This window comes from Scleropages formosus, chromosome 9, assembly GCF_900964775.1.
Source record: "Scleropages formosus chromosome 9, fSclFor1.1, whole genome shotgun sequence".
NCBI classification, from domain to species: domain Eukaryota; kingdom Metazoa; phylum Chordata; class Actinopteri; order Osteoglossiformes; family Osteoglossidae; genus Scleropages; species Scleropages formosus.
Genome location: NC_041814.1, coordinates 23,180,707 through 23,197,661, shown reverse-complemented (window position 1 = coordinate 23,197,661; position 16,955 = coordinate 23,180,707). Strand labels below are relative to the sequence as shown.

Genomic DNA, 16,955 nt, shown 5'->3' with positions numbered 1-16,955 from the left:
CCTGTCACGTGTAATTAATGCAGTTTTTTGCTTTCTTTTTTTTGTGCTTCCGGGATAGGCTCCTGGCCGCTGCGACCCTCATCAGGAACAAGCGGTTATTGAAAATGGATGGACTGTCATTATGATCATTTATTTATTTTTTTTATGGTGTTCCATAACTGGAGCCCATAAGTGAATCACATTCATACCTTTGCAAAGAAGTCAAGCGCATCAGCACGGACAGCACAGGCTCCATATAACATGGCAGAATATTGCAAAATCATATTAAGGCTTAAATTGAAAACGAGGCAAACAATATGCACCTTTGTCATAGTGCACAGTTTCAGTGACCACTGCAGTGCAGCATGGCGGGGTTTTTAAAAACAGGGTAAACTGCGTGTGTTTGCCCAGGTACAGGGCGCGCGCAGCTCTCCGCTCCACACCGCGCACTTGCGGAGAAGGAGTGGTTTCCAACGTCACGCGCCGCAAAAAAAATCCAAATTTAGGATAAAAAGTGAAGGATGTTCCCGAGCCCGCGCTGTCGTGCGGTTTTTGCGCGCGAGAGACCTCCGCTGCTCCCGTGGGGTCCCCCCAGCCGGCGCGCGCGCGCGCACGTGCCACCTCTCCTGAGCGGCAGAGCTCCCGCGGAGCGACGCGCCGACGCGCCGGGCGGCTTCGAACTTTTTACGCGACCGAAAGTAAAGAGAAGAGAAGAGAAGAGAAGAGAAGAGAAGAGAAGAGAAGAGAAGAGAAGAGAAGAGAAGAAAAGAAAAAGTTTCCTCGGGGGGCGTTCGCTGCGTTTCAAGCTGCCCGCGCGTCCGCCGCTCGCCTGGCAAGAGGGCAGCGGGGCTCGTCGCTGCTTCTTTCGTCCTGCAGAGCGAGGCAGAAGAAGGTAACCATCTCTTTTACCATAGAGTCCCTTACTCTGAAACAAAACAGGGCGCTTTTTGGCTGGTGATGCTCTAATTCCATCACATCAGACAAACATCACTGTGTGTGTGTAAGTATTCGTCATAGGAAAAGAAAAATGCTTTATATATATATGTCTGTATATCTATATGTATGTCTATCTATAGCTATTTCTATATCTATATATATATATATGTATATATCTATACATCTCCATCTATATCTATGTTTGTATGTATATTTATATATCTATATCTATGTCTATATATCTGATTAGCTTTGCATGTTGCTTCTGCAGTGTGTTGTTGCCAAGTGGCACTTATGAAATATTGTAGAGCAACGACCTCAATCCCTCACTTATGTAAAACTGAGTAACGACTTAATATCACAGCATAATGATGTTTCATTTACAAAGTAATGGAATCCATTGTGTCGCACACATTGTTCTTGGTCATAGTGAATCGAAACATGGACGATCTTTGTGTGCTACTGATAAATATTACAGTGATGCAACATGTTACATTAACCAGTGACAGATAGAGTAACATGCATTGCAACATTCTTGTATTGTTTATGTTACTAATAAATGATACATTCTGATTGAGCCATAACAACTTGTCAGGGACTGGAAGACCAGAAAATTGTTACAATGGAAATCAGAGTTATACACAAATATTGGGGGTGGGGTTGGAGGCAAATTAGTACCCCCTTACCCGTATGAATTAATGTAACATGCATAACATGTACATATCTTCTGTGTTGTTGAAATATGTATGAAATATATCAAAAGGTTAAACAGCTATGTGATCTTTAAAAGTGGGAACGTGCATATTGGTGTCATTCTAGACATACTGTAACTATTCTGTATTCATAATTATTACAGTTGTCCAGAAATGAACAGCAGCAATGAGTGTCAGGTTGTTTTTGATATTTAGAGTTTACTGATTGCTACCAGTTCCCTTAAAAAAACAACATAATTACTGCATGGACTCTCAACAAGCTTGTATAATTTATTCTCACTAAACTCTCATAACAGCTTGGCTTAGCAACATATGTAGCCATGATATCCTTGTATATAAACTATGTTTTTGCTCTGTACACATAGTTTTTAAATTATAGGATGTAAAACTGGAGAAGGGGAAAAACATGCCAGCAATAATTTATTTGGCTGTAGTTCAAAATCTGGTGAGGGCAATCCACTGAAATGCTGGTGTCGAGCTGTGTTTCTGAGGAACCGCTGTGGTTTGGTTTGCTTCCCAACTACAATATTGACACAAGTTATTTAGCAAATTTAATACAGACTGGAACCTCAACCAATCATGTCACTCCTTTTTTTTTTAACCAACAGGTTTTTTAAAAAAAATTTCCAAGCAAGTTCAGAGGTCATCCATCATGAGGACTTTATCCCAGGAGTGTCTGAGAGGGATTGCTCTGCTGCTCATGTCCCAGACCGTGGTTTCCATGGTAATCCTCAATTCGACGTACCTGGAGGCTATGCTGGAGAAATACATGGAGGATGATGGAGAATGGTGGGCGTCCAGACCAAGGGGCAAAAGGGCCATCACTGAGAGCGATATGCAGCTCATCCTTGACCTGCACAATAAGCTCAGGGGTCAAGTCTATCCACAGGCTTCAAATATGGAGTACATGGTAAGAGAAACTTCTAGAGCCCTTTTAACTGTTTCCACATCCCTCCATACTACTGTGCAGTAGAACTCCAACAAAATGAGCTGACACTCATGAAACAGTTTCCACTTTACACTGTAATTTGCAAAGAGAATCCTAGGAAAATAACACTTAGAGTGCAATACTGATAATAATTTTGGCGTGAAATAAACTGCTGTCTTAAAGTTGCTTCATAGTTTTCAAAAAGGAGTTGTTCCTGTGGTACCTATAATAAACAAGGGGAAGGAATTTAGAAGAGATCATTGGAAAAGATAATCATCCTATCCTAAAATCATCTTGAGATTTTCAGTCGTTGAAGACGTGTTTAAACAACACAGTTGAGTAATTATAGAATTAATTGTTATGTATGTTTATAACATTGTTCAGATACAAAATGACACATCTGCTTTCCATAGATACATTGTTCTTTACCGGCCTGCTCATGTCTAGAGGCATACAGTTCATGCAATTTTCATACTTTTGCTTATTTCCAAGCCAGAAGTAAAACAATGTCACAAATGACTCTGTCTGAATGCTGTTTGTTTGCGCAAAAATAAAGAAGCACAATGTGAAGGTTGCCGCCGAGGCGTGTAATAATGTAAGCGAGCCGTCGGACGCGTTTAATGCGGTGCGGAACGGAAGCATCTTTCGTGCTGCCAATTTGAGTTCATGCTTGTCTCTAGAGAAAGAAAAAGGGAAAAGTGCTGAGGAGGCAAATGCCCCGTAAGGCGGCTCCTATTACAGCTCATTGGCTTTTTTAGCCGGAGGGGGCACCGAAAGGGGGAGCGGAGGGAAGAGGTGCAACTGGAGCACCACGGGAGGAACTGGGACGGTGGAGAACGAAGGTCATCTCGGGATATAAGTGGAAAATCTACCAGTGTGTATTTTCGGTCACTGCCAAAATGAGTCTGCTTGTGCAAGTAGCTGGAGAACTCTTCAGCTGCGATGATTAGTCCAACTTCTCGCTCTGAAGGCATTCAGTCCATTGCTTTGGGAAATAAGGGAAGTATTGTTGTACTGACTAGGGAAATAGCACAGTATAACTGTACATATTAATATATATAATAGCACAGAACAGCAATTCCTTATTTATTTGTTACTCTTTTTATTACGTCCTTCGCCTTTTTAATGTGCTTTAAAACATGCGGGTGCTTTTAAGTGCCATCAATCTGTGTCGACTCTTGGCGACCACATGTACAGAGCACCTCTGGAAGGTTCTGTCCTCTGCTATTGTCCTTACGCTTCCAAGGGGAGTGTCCACTGTCATTGTGAAACATTCGCACTTTCAGAAAGAGTTGATGTCGATCGCCCTCCACACAGTACAGTTCAAGAACACGCTCTTCTCCCAACTCACATGGCTTAAATTGGAGCGACACAATGGAATCACCCCCAGCTGGCACACCACTCCTAATTATAGCACCTAGTCAGAGTGTCACCGATTCAGAAACCTGACAAATCCCTCGTACCTCCCCTCTCCCACATTTCGCCCTCTCCTTCTGGCAGTTGGCCGCAGGCTTTCCAGTATTTCCAGACGAAAAGGGAAAAAGTGTCGGCTAAGCCGTTTAGACGGTTACACCTGAAGACGACCTGAGCTCATTCATCGCCTCGACTGCAGAAGGTGACATGGGAATTCCATTTCAGACCTGTGTTGACTCAGAAGTCAACGGCCGAGTGCCACCCTTTGAAGGACTCTAAGGCAAACAGATTACGTCTTGGGAAAGTATGGCCCTTGGGACTCAGCCAAAGGACTCAGCTCCGGGATGTTGTTGAGACTGCAGTGCTCACTGAAGTCTTTTTCGAATGCTCTGCGAGTTAAATAGAAGTCTTTAGTAGCTTCGCTCAGTCTCCAAAGCCTGCAGTGCACAGTGTTCTCTATGTAGGCTTTCTGCAGGCCAGAGAGGTATTCCACAGAAATTTGCTCCACTCACTGGTTCAGTGTTTCAGATTTCTTTCTAAAAAAGTGTTGAATGGTTAATTCTGATTACTCTTTTTTATGTTGCACTTATTTTGCAGCCTTATAGTAACAGTCTATGTCGGTTCATCCAAAGGTGAGTCTAATGCCACTATTGCAACCTCCCTTTCAAGACGAGGGATTTTCAGCTTATATTATATGAGACTAATGAAAGACTGTTGAAAATAACTGTCTTTGATGGATTGCGTTGGCGGCATGAATAAATCTTTTCCTACCTGGGTACAAGCCTACCCACATTTTAATCGTGAGAAAGTCAACGTAAGATTTTATCCCTTTATAGCACTCCTTACATAATTTTATCTACTGTATTGAGTCACACATTGCAAAATAAATTGGCTTGCTGATTCTGGGCCATTGACAATTTTTTTGCCTTGAACATGCACCAGTCTTACTGCACATTTGAACGTTTGGGTCTCATTAATAAGCTCCAGGTTGCAGATCTGCAGCAGTCTGGATAAAAAGCAGATCCTCTGCTGCGGGGAAGGAACTCGTATTCTGGACAATCACAATCTCCATACATCAAGGGCCACACTCTGGTAATTGACTCTCTACAGGAAAACAAAACTTGGGGAAGAAGTGTACCCTTTTGCACTTTGGAATGCAGCCAGATGACAGAAACAGCTGCAAATGAGGTGTTCGGCCAAATAAACAGAATGGCGTGAATGATGTGGCAGGTATTGAGAAGGAGGCCTGTGTCTTGTAGCCTTTGAGCTCACTGAAAAGTTCAAGACGGAAGCGTTCAAATGCCTACTGCACCATTCGCTTCCATTCCAGTGGAACCTCTGCCCTTATTATACGTCATCTGGAACATTTTTCACAGCTCACATTGTTCAGATTGACCCATGGATGCTTTGAAAGAGCCTGTATAAGGATAGGAATGCGTTTCACAGTTAACGACGAGTTTGGATTGATGCACTAAAAAACAATTAGCTTACAGTTTAAAAATGAACAATTATAAAGTTACACAAGTCTGTGTTCCTATGACAATTTTAGTTCCATTCACTGACAAAATGTTTTAAAAATATTTTTGGTTTCTGCTGTCACTCTGTTCACTGAACAGTCACTTGATGAAAACGATACTGCAGCCTCATTACTGACAAGCAGGTATTGAACTAATGTCTTAGCATGTGACGCAGGCAGACTGCAGTGATTTGCCCTTAGTTTGCCTTGCCGCACCTGGACACATTCAAGGGTTCATCACCTCAGTGGCCTGTCCTGGGAAAAGGTGACAAGAGCTAAAAATGTACAAGCTTTGTTTTACATCACAGACAAACCAGGTGTCCAGTTGCAAGTTGTACAGTTTCTGATTAATGGCTAAACCAGATTTTGGGACTATCTTTAGGTACACATCAATTTGTATACAGAGTGCAGTTCATACCCTTACATAAAACCCAACCCCACTTTAGGTAGGTTTAAAGTAATGGTGTGAATCCAATGATTGATTGACTTGCAGTTTGACTAGGAAAATGACTGAACTTTGAACAAATCCATAAATTGATATTCAGTACTAACTACTTCTCACACGTATCAGAGAATCACAAGTAAATGTAAACTAACAATGAGAACTTTGGATGCTTATTTGACACATAAAAATTATCAATTTGTCTCAGAATTATGATGAATCAGTTTGCAAAATGTGACTAACAGCTGAACCTCTGAATGTTAATTTTGTGAAGTTCTCTTAGCCATTATACAGCTCTCTGCAATCACTTAATAACTTTTATCCAATGAGTCAGAAGTGCTTCCACCACGAAATGATATAATACGACAAGGAGCCTGTGCTAGATTTCTCAGTAGGCACCGTAGGCACCGTGCCTATGTCGTATGGAATTTTTAGGATCTGTGAAGGTGGGAAAAAATTTAAGAAGCAGAAAAAATCAGGAAGAAGAGAAAAAATAGGAAAAGAAAGATATTGAGATCCTGCGTGCTAGGAAAGTTATGGTGACAGGGAAAGCTTCTTTCTCTGCTGGGAACGTGATAACTTTGCCAAACATCTACTGGTGCATGTTTCAATAAGTCTTTAAAAGGTCTCGAAACAGACTGAGGAAACCTGTCAGATACTGTTGATGTAAATTTTATACCCTTAGTGCAATAGCTACTTAGAATGCTGTTTGATTTTTGACACAGCTCTGAAAGTAATTTTATATCAGCTAGTTAGCTAAAGTTACTAGTTAGCCTCATTCTAATAGTAAATTAACTGTAAGACATATAAACCAGACTGTCTTGTTCTAAAATTTCATGATCCAATTCAACAAGATATTACAGTTTTCTGGTACAGGTGGTCCCCGATTTACGATGGGGTTACGTTCCGTGAAACCCATCGTAAGTCGAAAATACCATAAGTGTAAAATGCATTTAATACATCTAATACACACCTCGGCATGATAGAATGGGAGATGCAGATCGGTGCCGCTGTTCAGCATCGTGAGAGAGTATCGATCTGCATATCGCTCGCCCCTGGAAAAAGCAGAATTCTAAATTCGAAGTCCGGTTTCTATTGACTGTCTATCTCCAGCTCACCATCGTAAAGTTGAAAAATCGTAAGTCTAACCATCGTAAATGGGGAACGCCTGTATATAATGGCCTAGTAATTTATGGTCGTAGCTGGCTTTTGGATTTTGTAATCGGAATGCTGAAGTTAATAATGTATATAAAGTCAATGTTTTTCCCTTTTTGACTGCAGATAATGAAGGGATGTTTTTGTTGAAACATAGTGAGGAGTCAGTCATGTACAGCTGAAACTGAGAGCATCAACTCCAAAAGCACTAATATCCCATGTTTATACAAGCAGCGTCTCGCCCATGTTGTCATTTCTCATTGGCCATCCTGTATGCTGATGTGAAACACTCTGTCCTTGTTCATCGAAACAAATAACCTCGATTGTTGCGGCAAGTCTGGCAGTTGACCTCATTTCTGAGTTCCACGGCATATTAACTATTACACTGGACAGGTGGTAGCATTGTAGTTAGAGCTGCTGCTTGATTTGGACCCAAAAGGTCACAAGTTTGAATCTCACCTCCAGCTGTAGTACCCTTGAGCAAGGTACTTACCCAAAAAATTGCTCCAGTAAACTTACCTGACTCTATAAATAAGTTAGCAGTGTAAATTGCTTTTGAGAAAAGCATCAGCTAAATGAATATATGTAATTTTGGATGAAACTGAAATTAGTAGAATTTACATGTTAATTGGACAATAGTTTGCCTTTAAACCACTGTGCGTGAGTCTCAGGTATTGTTCATGCACAAAGTAATAAATTGTTATATTTATTAGTTCATATTTTATGTGTTTTTTTTAGACCCCCGAGTCTAGAGGCTCGCCATCACAACAGTTTTACACAGCAATATTACTTTTATTTATGATATGCAAAGTAGATCTGTCTGCAAATTAGGAATATAGGTAGTGTTGACAGAGTGCTCTGAATGGAAATTTAATTCATCTCCCTAGCGGCACTAACTCCGATAGGGGCTGCATCTGAAGGCGAGTGGAACAGAATTTTCTCTAGAGGCATATGGAACTAATTACAACTGTGCAGCTAGATGTACTTTTGTATTTTTTAAATAACCTTGATCTCCAGGGATAATATAGCTAAATCCACCAGGGCAAGAGGGGGAAAAAAAAAAAAAAAAAAAAAACATCAGTACTGTTCATTTAAACAAAAACTAGACTACGGTGAGTTAGAGACAAGTCTTTTGAAACAAGAAGTCATGTGTAACTGTCTTTGTTAACATTTTGCGACGCTCAACTGGACCGTAGTTAAAACTTGATTTTTCCCACATCTGGTACTATTGGGAAGACCGGCTGACGTTAAAAGGAACAGTAGTACATTGTTTTACCCCCCAGAAAAGGCAGTTTCACAATTTTGACAAACAAAATGTATAACATTTTTTTTTTTTCTTTGAGCATGGCGTCTTGAAAGATTTAGCGTGGCACGTACGGTAATTTGTTCGCAAACGCTATTTTCACTTCTCATTATTGAGATTGAACAAGCCAGGTACTTGGATGCACAGATGTAAAATATCTGACTCGGGTTCTTGCAAACAGCACACTTAATGGCCTACAACAGGGGGCCATTGAGAAATTCCAGAATAGCCGCAACATTTGTTCCTGCCGTCAAGGGGATCGCTTTCATTTATTAAACCGAATGGTACGGGCCACCGGGGCCAGTAAATACCCCGTGATTTGACCGGTGTGCAATTTCTTAATGGAAATGCCTCCGATTGGCATACGCAACTGTGAAAACAATGGTGGTATTCATTTCCACGCTGTGCTCCGCAGGTGTGGGACACGGAGCTGGAGAGGACTGCAGAGGCCTGGGCGGAAACTTGCTTGTGGGAACACGGTCCGGAAAGCCTGCTCCCCCACATTGGCCAGAACCTTGGGGCTCACTGGGGCAGGTTCGTAATGATCTAGTCACAGCAGTCGCTGATCTCTGTAGACCACGGAACAATAGAGTCGTGGCATCAGGCCCATCTCGCTGATATTCTATGTTATTCTCAGACCTTTCTTCGGTTTATAATTAGGCGCTTGCAGCTCAAAACACAGAATTTTTGAGAGGGAACTTCAAATCATTAGATAAACAGCCTCAAAAAGAATATTTCAACGAGTGTCCCGATTTCAGGTACCGACCGCCCACGTTTCATGTTCAAGCCTGGTACGATGAAGTGAGAGACTACAGTTACCCCTATCCGCAGGAGTGTAACCCCTACTGCCCCTTCCGTTGTTCTGGGCCAGTCTGCACTCACTACACACAGGTAAAAAAAAGACACGTCACTGTTTTTCCTGTGAAGTGCTCTGCTTGCGTGAAATGCACAGGACCTTTCGAGCATTTTAAAGTGTGCACATGGCTGATGCAAATAATATACTGTATTGTTACGGAGTGTGGACTGATTAAGCATGTTACTGTAGTAAATGACCCATGTTGATATCTCAGCCTGCCTAATGCCCCATTTAGATCTGCACAGCGATGGGGATATTAACAGGCTCAGCGTTACCGGAGTGCAGGAAATGGGAGCCTGGCCAAGTCAATGAATAGAGTTATTAAGTTACTAAAGTGTAAGAAGACTATGCTGCCTGAGATGATAAATTGGTGCTTGTTTCTGTCTGTCTGTTAACACGTCCCATGACATTAGAAAAACCATTGAGTGAAACATAATCTGATTATTGTTTCCCTCATCCAGAAGACCATAAATATTTTGCCCCATGAATTTTTGTTTTCTTCAGTTAATACGTGTTTTTGGTGATGTTTCTGTTCTTGTAGCTCGTCTGGGCAACCAGCAGTCGAATTGGGTGTGCCATCAATTTATGTTACAATATGAATGTCTGGGGCCAGATCTGGCCTAAAGCCATATACCTGGTTTGCAATTATTCACCAAAGTAAGTAGACCATAAACATAACCCAAGAACCACCACTTACAACACTATTTAAACTAAATGCATCCAAACTTGCTTAATGTTCCAGTACTCAATGTTTCAACACTGTAGGTTAAATGAACCAGTAGTTACTTGTACATCATCAGCAACTAAGATCCTTTTCAACATTCTCTTGTCTAAATAATCCAAAATGTAGCTGATTAACCTTCCTTTGCTATAAATAAAAAGCTCTGTAGGCTCATAACTCATCTGTGGTCTATAACTAAATAGCCTGTTTTTTGAGTTGATTGAAGTTTATCAACTGTAAATTGCAATGAACATGCATCATTGCGATGAAAGCTGAATTTTAAGTATTTATATCTCTGTATTGCTGTGCTGTTGCTCATAGGAATACTGTGTACTGGATTTAGTGGCTCTAAGTTCTTGTCTCCTTTGCAGGGGGAACTGGTGGGGACACTCACCATATAAGCACGGCAAGCCTTGCTCAGCTTGCCCACCCAGTTACGGTGGAGGCTGTAGGGACAACCTGTGCTACAAAGGTATGTCACCAATTCAGAAAAAGCATTTGCAGCACTGCAGCACCACTGTCTTGAACACCAACCCAAAAGACTCTTTAAAGACTTGGTTGGTGTTCAAGTACTGAAAAGCATCTGTTGTGTCTCTTGCATAGTTCTTTTCCCATATTCATGGCAACTAGCCATCAAAATATTATGTTCAAGAGCAAAATTCATCGACATGTATTTTCAGAGACTGGTACTGGTGCGCGCCCATCCCCCAACGAAAGAGAGGAGAGCAACTATGTTGAACCCGAAGTGCCCAGAACCCAAGGGCCTTGGCCGAGAGCATATTCCCCGACAGCGTCTCCCAGTGAGAACCTGGACAGGAACGACGTGACCAGCACGCAGCAGATGTGTAAGAATACCGTCACGTGTTTGCACACCTTTCCATCACATCCCAAACAGGGTGGGCAGATTGGCTGGAGGTGGAACAGCAAAGTCATGTTTGAAAAAGCCAGCGGTGCAGAGAGCCGCCAACGGACTCACGTGTGCTGAGAAAGCGAAAAACGCAGCAGGCGAACGGAAACACTTCCTATTTATCTAAAACCGTGTTGACATTCTGCAGGTCCTCGCTGTCAAGTTACTGATTTGGCATGGCAGTTTTTATTATACTTAATATTGCAAGTCACTCTCACTTGTAGGGAAGGTTTTGTTCTGTTTTGATAGCGATCTGCTCCATGTGGGTTTTGAAATTGCTTCCTCTCATGAAAGGGGGCCCAAGCTGAAAGCTGAGAAGCCCTGGTGGAGGCCTCTGTGAACTCAGGAGATACAGTTGCTCAGTTTGCTCTTGAAGTACCGCAAGGGAAGTCTTTTGCATTTAAAGGGGCATTCCATGGCATTCCGCTCCACAGCATTTTTCTCCATGCAACAGGGATTCTTAACCTTTTCCCCCTCACTCCTCAGCTGTACATGAACTTAATGGTTACACCTCCTATGCTTCCCAAAATTAATCGACGAACCAATCGGGTTATAAATCTGCAGAGTAGCCTGGGTGGTGTGAGAGGACGTGGGTTCGATCCCCGCTCAGTCTGTGTGGAGTTTGTATGTTCTTCCTGTGTCTGTGGGTTTCCGCCGGCTGCTCCGGTTTCCTCCCACAGTCCAAAGACCTGCTGTTGAGGTTCCCCCATAGTGTGTGACTGACAGAGAGAGAGTGTGTGTTCCACTGATGTATGGATGAGTGACCCAGTCTAAGTTGTGTATCTAGCAGTGTAAATCACCTTGGTGAATAAGGTGTGTGGGCTGATAACACTACACAGAGTTCATTAGAAGTCACTTTGGAGAAAAGCATCTGCTAAGTAAATAAATGTAGATGTAAATTTTATTTCTATCCAATTACACAAAAAATACAGGTATAAATAAAAAATTCTTCAGCATCTCCTTGAACATGATCACTGTTGCTGCTGTCCATCACTAAGGACAGAAATTTGAAGGATGGTCTTGGACAATGCTGGGTGCATGGCATACCTGGCATCCGGCTGATTTCTAGCTTTCACACTGACTAATGCTGAAAGTTCAGATTTGTAGAGATGCGTTGTTCCAACTGGGATCAAGGCCGAAAACTGGTTAGGAATCTACAGCATTTGTGACACCTGAAGTAATCAAGTACTAGACTGAAGAACCTTTGCTTTTCAAATTGATGAGGTCATCCTTCTTCAGGTCAGCATCATCCATAGAGTCAAAATTAAAGGTGAACGGACTTTGAATGCACAGGTCATTTTTCAATTTGTATTGAAGAAACTATTTATCAGAAGAGTCCAGGAGATTTTCCAGATGCCTCAAAATATCACATTTAGTCCAACCTGGGACTGTCTCTAATAATCCCTCTCCAGAGGCATCTGACACCTCCCTGAAGGGATGAATATAATTAAATTAAGACTCCGATGTTATTTGGTGACTCACGGTTAGCATTTTGCTCTCTGGTTGTATATATCAATCTTGAAAAAAATGATGTGAGGACTGAATAAAAATCCACCTTAGACCTAATTGTTAATGTCGGATCACGACAGGTGAGATCTTTTGAGCACCGCATTGCTTCGTTGGCTGAGCTTTCCGTGGAGTTAACGCCCAACTTCCCAAAGGGTCCATCCTAGTCATGTCAGTTCTCAACCTTGAGAGCGGTTAAGGGGGTCAGACACAGAGCAGTGGCACCGCACTGCTCCCCGCTGTCACGCTGAAATGCTGAGTAGAAGACTTGGGATTGGAAACACGTGGAGCTTGGCCGTTTATTCAGAACGTTTCTGCTTCTTTAAGACGTATACTGTTTATGCATGAAGCAAACCCGTTCAACACATTGTCACCAGTGCTTAAACAGTTTCTCGATCAGCCTGAGGTTAACGGAGTCTAGCGCTCGCAGCACAGAGGTGTCAGCATTTTTAAACCGGTGAAATTCAGACCTTTAACATGACAGTGCATCGTTTGCTAAATTATTCCGAAATACAGATTTTCAAACTCTCAAGTGTTTACTTACTTGTCTTTTGCATGCATGTTTTCCGTAGCTCAGCTGGTGACATGTGACACCAAGCTGCGGGATAAATGCAAAGGAACCACTTGTAATAGGTAAGCAGGATCCCAGCAGAGCTGTCCTGATTATGGCGCCTATTTTTTTCCCAGTATACTGTACCTAGCAGATTGTGAGAAGGCCTTTGGTTGATTGGATGTATGTAATGTATTCAACGTAATGCACCCATTGTATTTTTCTGCGAGATGTACGTCGCTTTGGAGAAAAGCATCTGTTAAATAAATGTAAATTGTAAGGTGCGTGATGGTTAATAGATTGATATTTATTTTGACACAGGTATGAATGTCCTGCAGGCTGCTTGTACAGCACAGGAAAAGTGATAGGAAGTGCATACTATGAAATGGTAAGCTCTGGCTTTGTTAATTTAATTTTAAATGGGCTTTTGCAGAAAAAGAAAAACAAAATTTCTTGAGGGAAGAATTGGACCAAGGTCTTGGCCACATCCAGCTGTCTGGCACATACAAAATGTACTGCGTGTAATCGCCCACTAACCTCCACACTCCCACATGCACTGATTTCCTCAAACCCATCACCACCCCACTTCCACCTCTGGTTTTTCCAAGGGGTCCCAGTGGGGGGGGGGGAGCTCAACAACTTCACTTCGGCTGCAGGTGCAAGTCCTTCAGTGGCATCTAAGCCAGGAGGGAAAGTACACCTTGCAGTCGCTGCAAAATTCAGTTTTTGTCCAGTTCTTCCAACTGAAATGTTAAATCAGTGACATATTCTGGTTCAAGAGCTGATGTATTGCATAGTGTCAGATGGCATTGTTATATTTGTCTCATTGTATTTACTGTTGTTGTATTTATGACTCAGCTGCTGCCATGCTGCCACATTGAAAGCTGAACGATGTCCATTCGTTGAACATTTTAAATATCATATTTGCTAGTAATCAGCAATGCAGAATGGAGATGTAGAAACTTTTCAGCTAAAGAAGACCAGCTTTTCAAGGACTGGGGTTAATGCCCTTCTATAATGGAGTGAAACTGTCCTGTGTCTGGTAACTTTTCCTCTGTGGCCCTGCTATAATTCAATCGGCGGCATTCCCGGACGACAGTAAAGGGTACGCTGTCCTCCTGTTTCTGCAGCAATCCAGCATTTGCAGGGCTGCCTTGCATTATGGAGTCATAGACAACGAGGGAGGCTGGCTGGACGTTACGAGACTGGGAAGAAAGGAGTATTTCATAAAATCCAATAAACACGGTGTCCAGTCTCTAGGGTGGGTGCCATTGTATATTTGGCACAGTGAAAGGAAATAGAATGCAATTTGAAGTTCCTGGATCCTAGCATACTGTACTGGTTATGGAAAAATGTACCTTTTATAAATTAATGTGTTAAAATTCCGTCATTGTTGATGTTTGACATACCCTTTTGAACAAATTAATGGGTAATCTTTATTCTTTCTCAAGTATTTCTGCATTAATGGACACATTTCAATTCGTCACCCATTTAGTTATATAAACGTAATTCTCTTCGCAGGAAATACCAGAGTGCCAATGCCTTTACAGTATCAAAAGTAACAGGTCAGGCTTTTAAACGTCTTTCTTTTTGGACACATAACGCTGTGGTGCTCATTTAAAATACACACTTCTTTTCTCTTTAGTAAAAGCTATCACTTGCGAAACTACCGTTGCACAACTGTGTCCGTTCCAGAAACCTGTAAGACACTGTCCCAGGTAAGATTTTTACCTGCACAATTCGTTCGCCACACGCTGGTGGGCCAAAATATGGTTTAATCAAAATTCGGTTTTAGATGACGCTGCTCTTTGGTATCCTTCCAGACTGTACTGTCCTCGCAACTGCATGCAGGAGAACCCCCACCTGGCTCGAGTCATCGGAACGCAGATCTATTCGGATGTGAGTCGAGCTTTCCTCTTGACTTTAGCTGCCCGTTTTCCCGCAATCCTTCATTGTGAAGAAACGTGACTTTCAGTTTCAGTTTGGACAAGTGGATGCTCCCCCAGCACGAGCAGCCGAAGCCGCGTTCCCGAAGCATTCCCGACACCCCTCCGTACGGGAATCCCTCCCGTTTATGCAGCTGTGCTGCAGAGGCCACTTTATTACGAGTGCGACCTCATAAAGAAGAGGGTCCGTGAACAATGGCACAGACGAGCCAGCGAACGTGGTGCAAAATGCTGTCATAATGCACCAAGATCATGGGAGATCACTTAGGGAGAAACTGTGAGGGCCCCTCATTTAAATAAACCACCGGAGGAAACTATGTTTAACATCCTAGACGACTGCCCAGAGTCCCACGTCTATCTCAGTCGCTCGCCCTCTCTCTTTCTCTCTCTGGCACAGACTCATTTTTGTGATTACTGCATTTCTTTACAATGTGCAAAACAGTGTAAAAGTCCAGCTTTTGGGTATTGTCTCCCACGGGGGTGAAGATGGGGAGCTTTATCAGCTGGTTCTGTTCTTCAGGTGTTTGCAGGAAGGGAATGCCTATGAAAAGTGGGAGCTGTGCATGCTTTAGTGCCATATTCGTGGTGGAAAATGCACTTTCTCAACCCGAATCTCATCATCATCATCTTCAGAAATCCAGCATATGTCGAGCGGCCGTCCACGCTGGGGTCATCCAGAACGACTCGGGAGGCTACATAGATGTGATGCCTGTGGACAGACGGAGACAATATTTTGCCTCCTACCAGAACGGGATATTCTCAGAGAGGTAAGAAATCGGCGGGCGGCGAGGCAGAGCCAGGGAGGGGGAAGTTCACCGGGGCTAAATATTCGTTTGGCAGCAGCAGCGGAGGAGAATACAGCGGGAGTTTTAGCGGGGTGCTGGCCTGCGTGGACAGCGGAGGAGTAGCGGGGACAGAACTGCCTGCCTCCTGTAAGCGTATAAAATCATAACCCTAAAAAAAGCTGATTAGTGAAACGGTACCAGCACAACAATGGTTCCAACAGTCGGCTCACAAGACAGAGAAGGAAAGAAGGCTGGTAAGGACCAAACCTCTAATCAGCCCTGGTCTCCAGCAGCTTCTGCATCGGTCTGCTTTCTCAGGGCAGGGTTATAGCTCACATATCTCACCCTGAAGAAACATCTATCATAGACTCATCGACTTTTTGGAATTAAATGGATCAAAGTGGGCAAATGGTGGGTTTTAGAAGAAGAGGGGACATGTCCTCATGAGACCCCATCCCTGTGAAGGGTTACTGTGCGATGATAAGGTATATATTGAACGGACACATCGCTGTGCTGTCCAAGGTGTATCCTGCCTCACGCCCCAAGATTCCAGGATAGGCTCTGGATCACCACGACGCTGCACTAGACTGTAGTTTAATGAAAATATGAAAATGCACGTTAGGTCTTTAGTTCAGAGTATATTTGGTGCACTTAGTTAGACTATGACCCTCATACCCCAGTGCTGTCATTTTGTCTGGTATGTGTCTCCACTGAGTCGAACCTACGAGAATTCTCTGCATGTTTGAACATGTTTGTTTTAAATCTCCGACTAGGTCAACCCTAACATGATGGACTCTTCCTCTCAGGCTGCAGAACCCCCCTGGAGGCAAGGCATTCCGAGCGTTTGCGGTCGTCTGAGCTTGTGCCTGCGGACGGCCGCGTCGCAGCAGAGAGCTTTAGAGCGCAATGGGCGACAGTTTCGGTGCTTAACCGGCATCTCGCTTCAGTCTGAGCTGTGCTGAAGTCAGACGTCCTTCGAGAAGCATCCCATGGGCTCCGAGTGGGAAGAGTTGCTGTCTGTTCACAAATCTAGTTTTCATTTAAATTCTGAAATATATACAGTGAAATTGTATTTTTATATGTGTTTGCCATTTGTAATAATATGGTGGCTGTCTATTGTGTTAATTGCATTTCGAATTGTTAAGCTCCCAAATAACCTTTTTCCTGTCATCTGGGAATCAAAAACGCCGTGCTTTTATTGTAGGCAATCATGCCATGTTATAGGCTTCCGTGTCCTGACCATTTCATGGAGCTTCCAGCAACATCTGAAGAAATTCTAGCAACAACTGATGGAGCTTA

The 16,955-nt window shown here is 42.9% G+C and overlaps 1 protein-coding gene across 1 annotated transcript; it reads left to right on the top strand.

The window, feature by feature from the left end:
• Positions 1-807: 807 nt before the first annotated feature.
• Positions 808-16,585, top strand: crispld1a (cysteine-rich secretory protein LCCL domain containing 1a). The gene is made up of 15 exons (XM_018753872.1): positions 808-871; positions 2,237-2,538; positions 8,801-8,919; positions 9,144-9,276; positions 9,783-9,898; positions 10,334-10,434; positions 10,643-10,807; positions 12,948-13,008; positions 13,247-13,313; positions 14,056-14,186; positions 14,447-14,490; positions 14,571-14,643; positions 14,749-14,824; positions 15,505-15,638; positions 16,463-16,585. The coding sequence occupies exons 2-15, from the start codon at positions 2,281-2,283 to the stop codon at positions 16,512-16,514; spliced, it is 1,530 nt and encodes a 509-aa protein (XP_018609388.1). The 5' UTR covers positions 808-871; positions 2,237-2,280; the 3' UTR covers positions 16,515-16,585.
• Positions 16,586-16,955: the final 370 nt, after the last annotated feature.

Coding starts and splice junctions, on each gene's coding strand:
- crispld1a (XM_018753872.1), top strand. CDS start 2,281: ATGAGGACTTTATCCCAGGAGTGTCTGAGAGGGATTGCTCTGCTGCTC. Junction 9,277..9,782: donor TCTGCACTCACTACACACAG/GTAAAAAAAAGA, acceptor CTGTTCTTGTAG/CTCGTCTGGGCAACCAGCAG. Junction 14,825..15,504: donor GAACGCAGATCTATTCGGAT/GTGAGTCGAGCT, acceptor CATCATCTTCAG/AAATCCAGCATATGTCGAGC.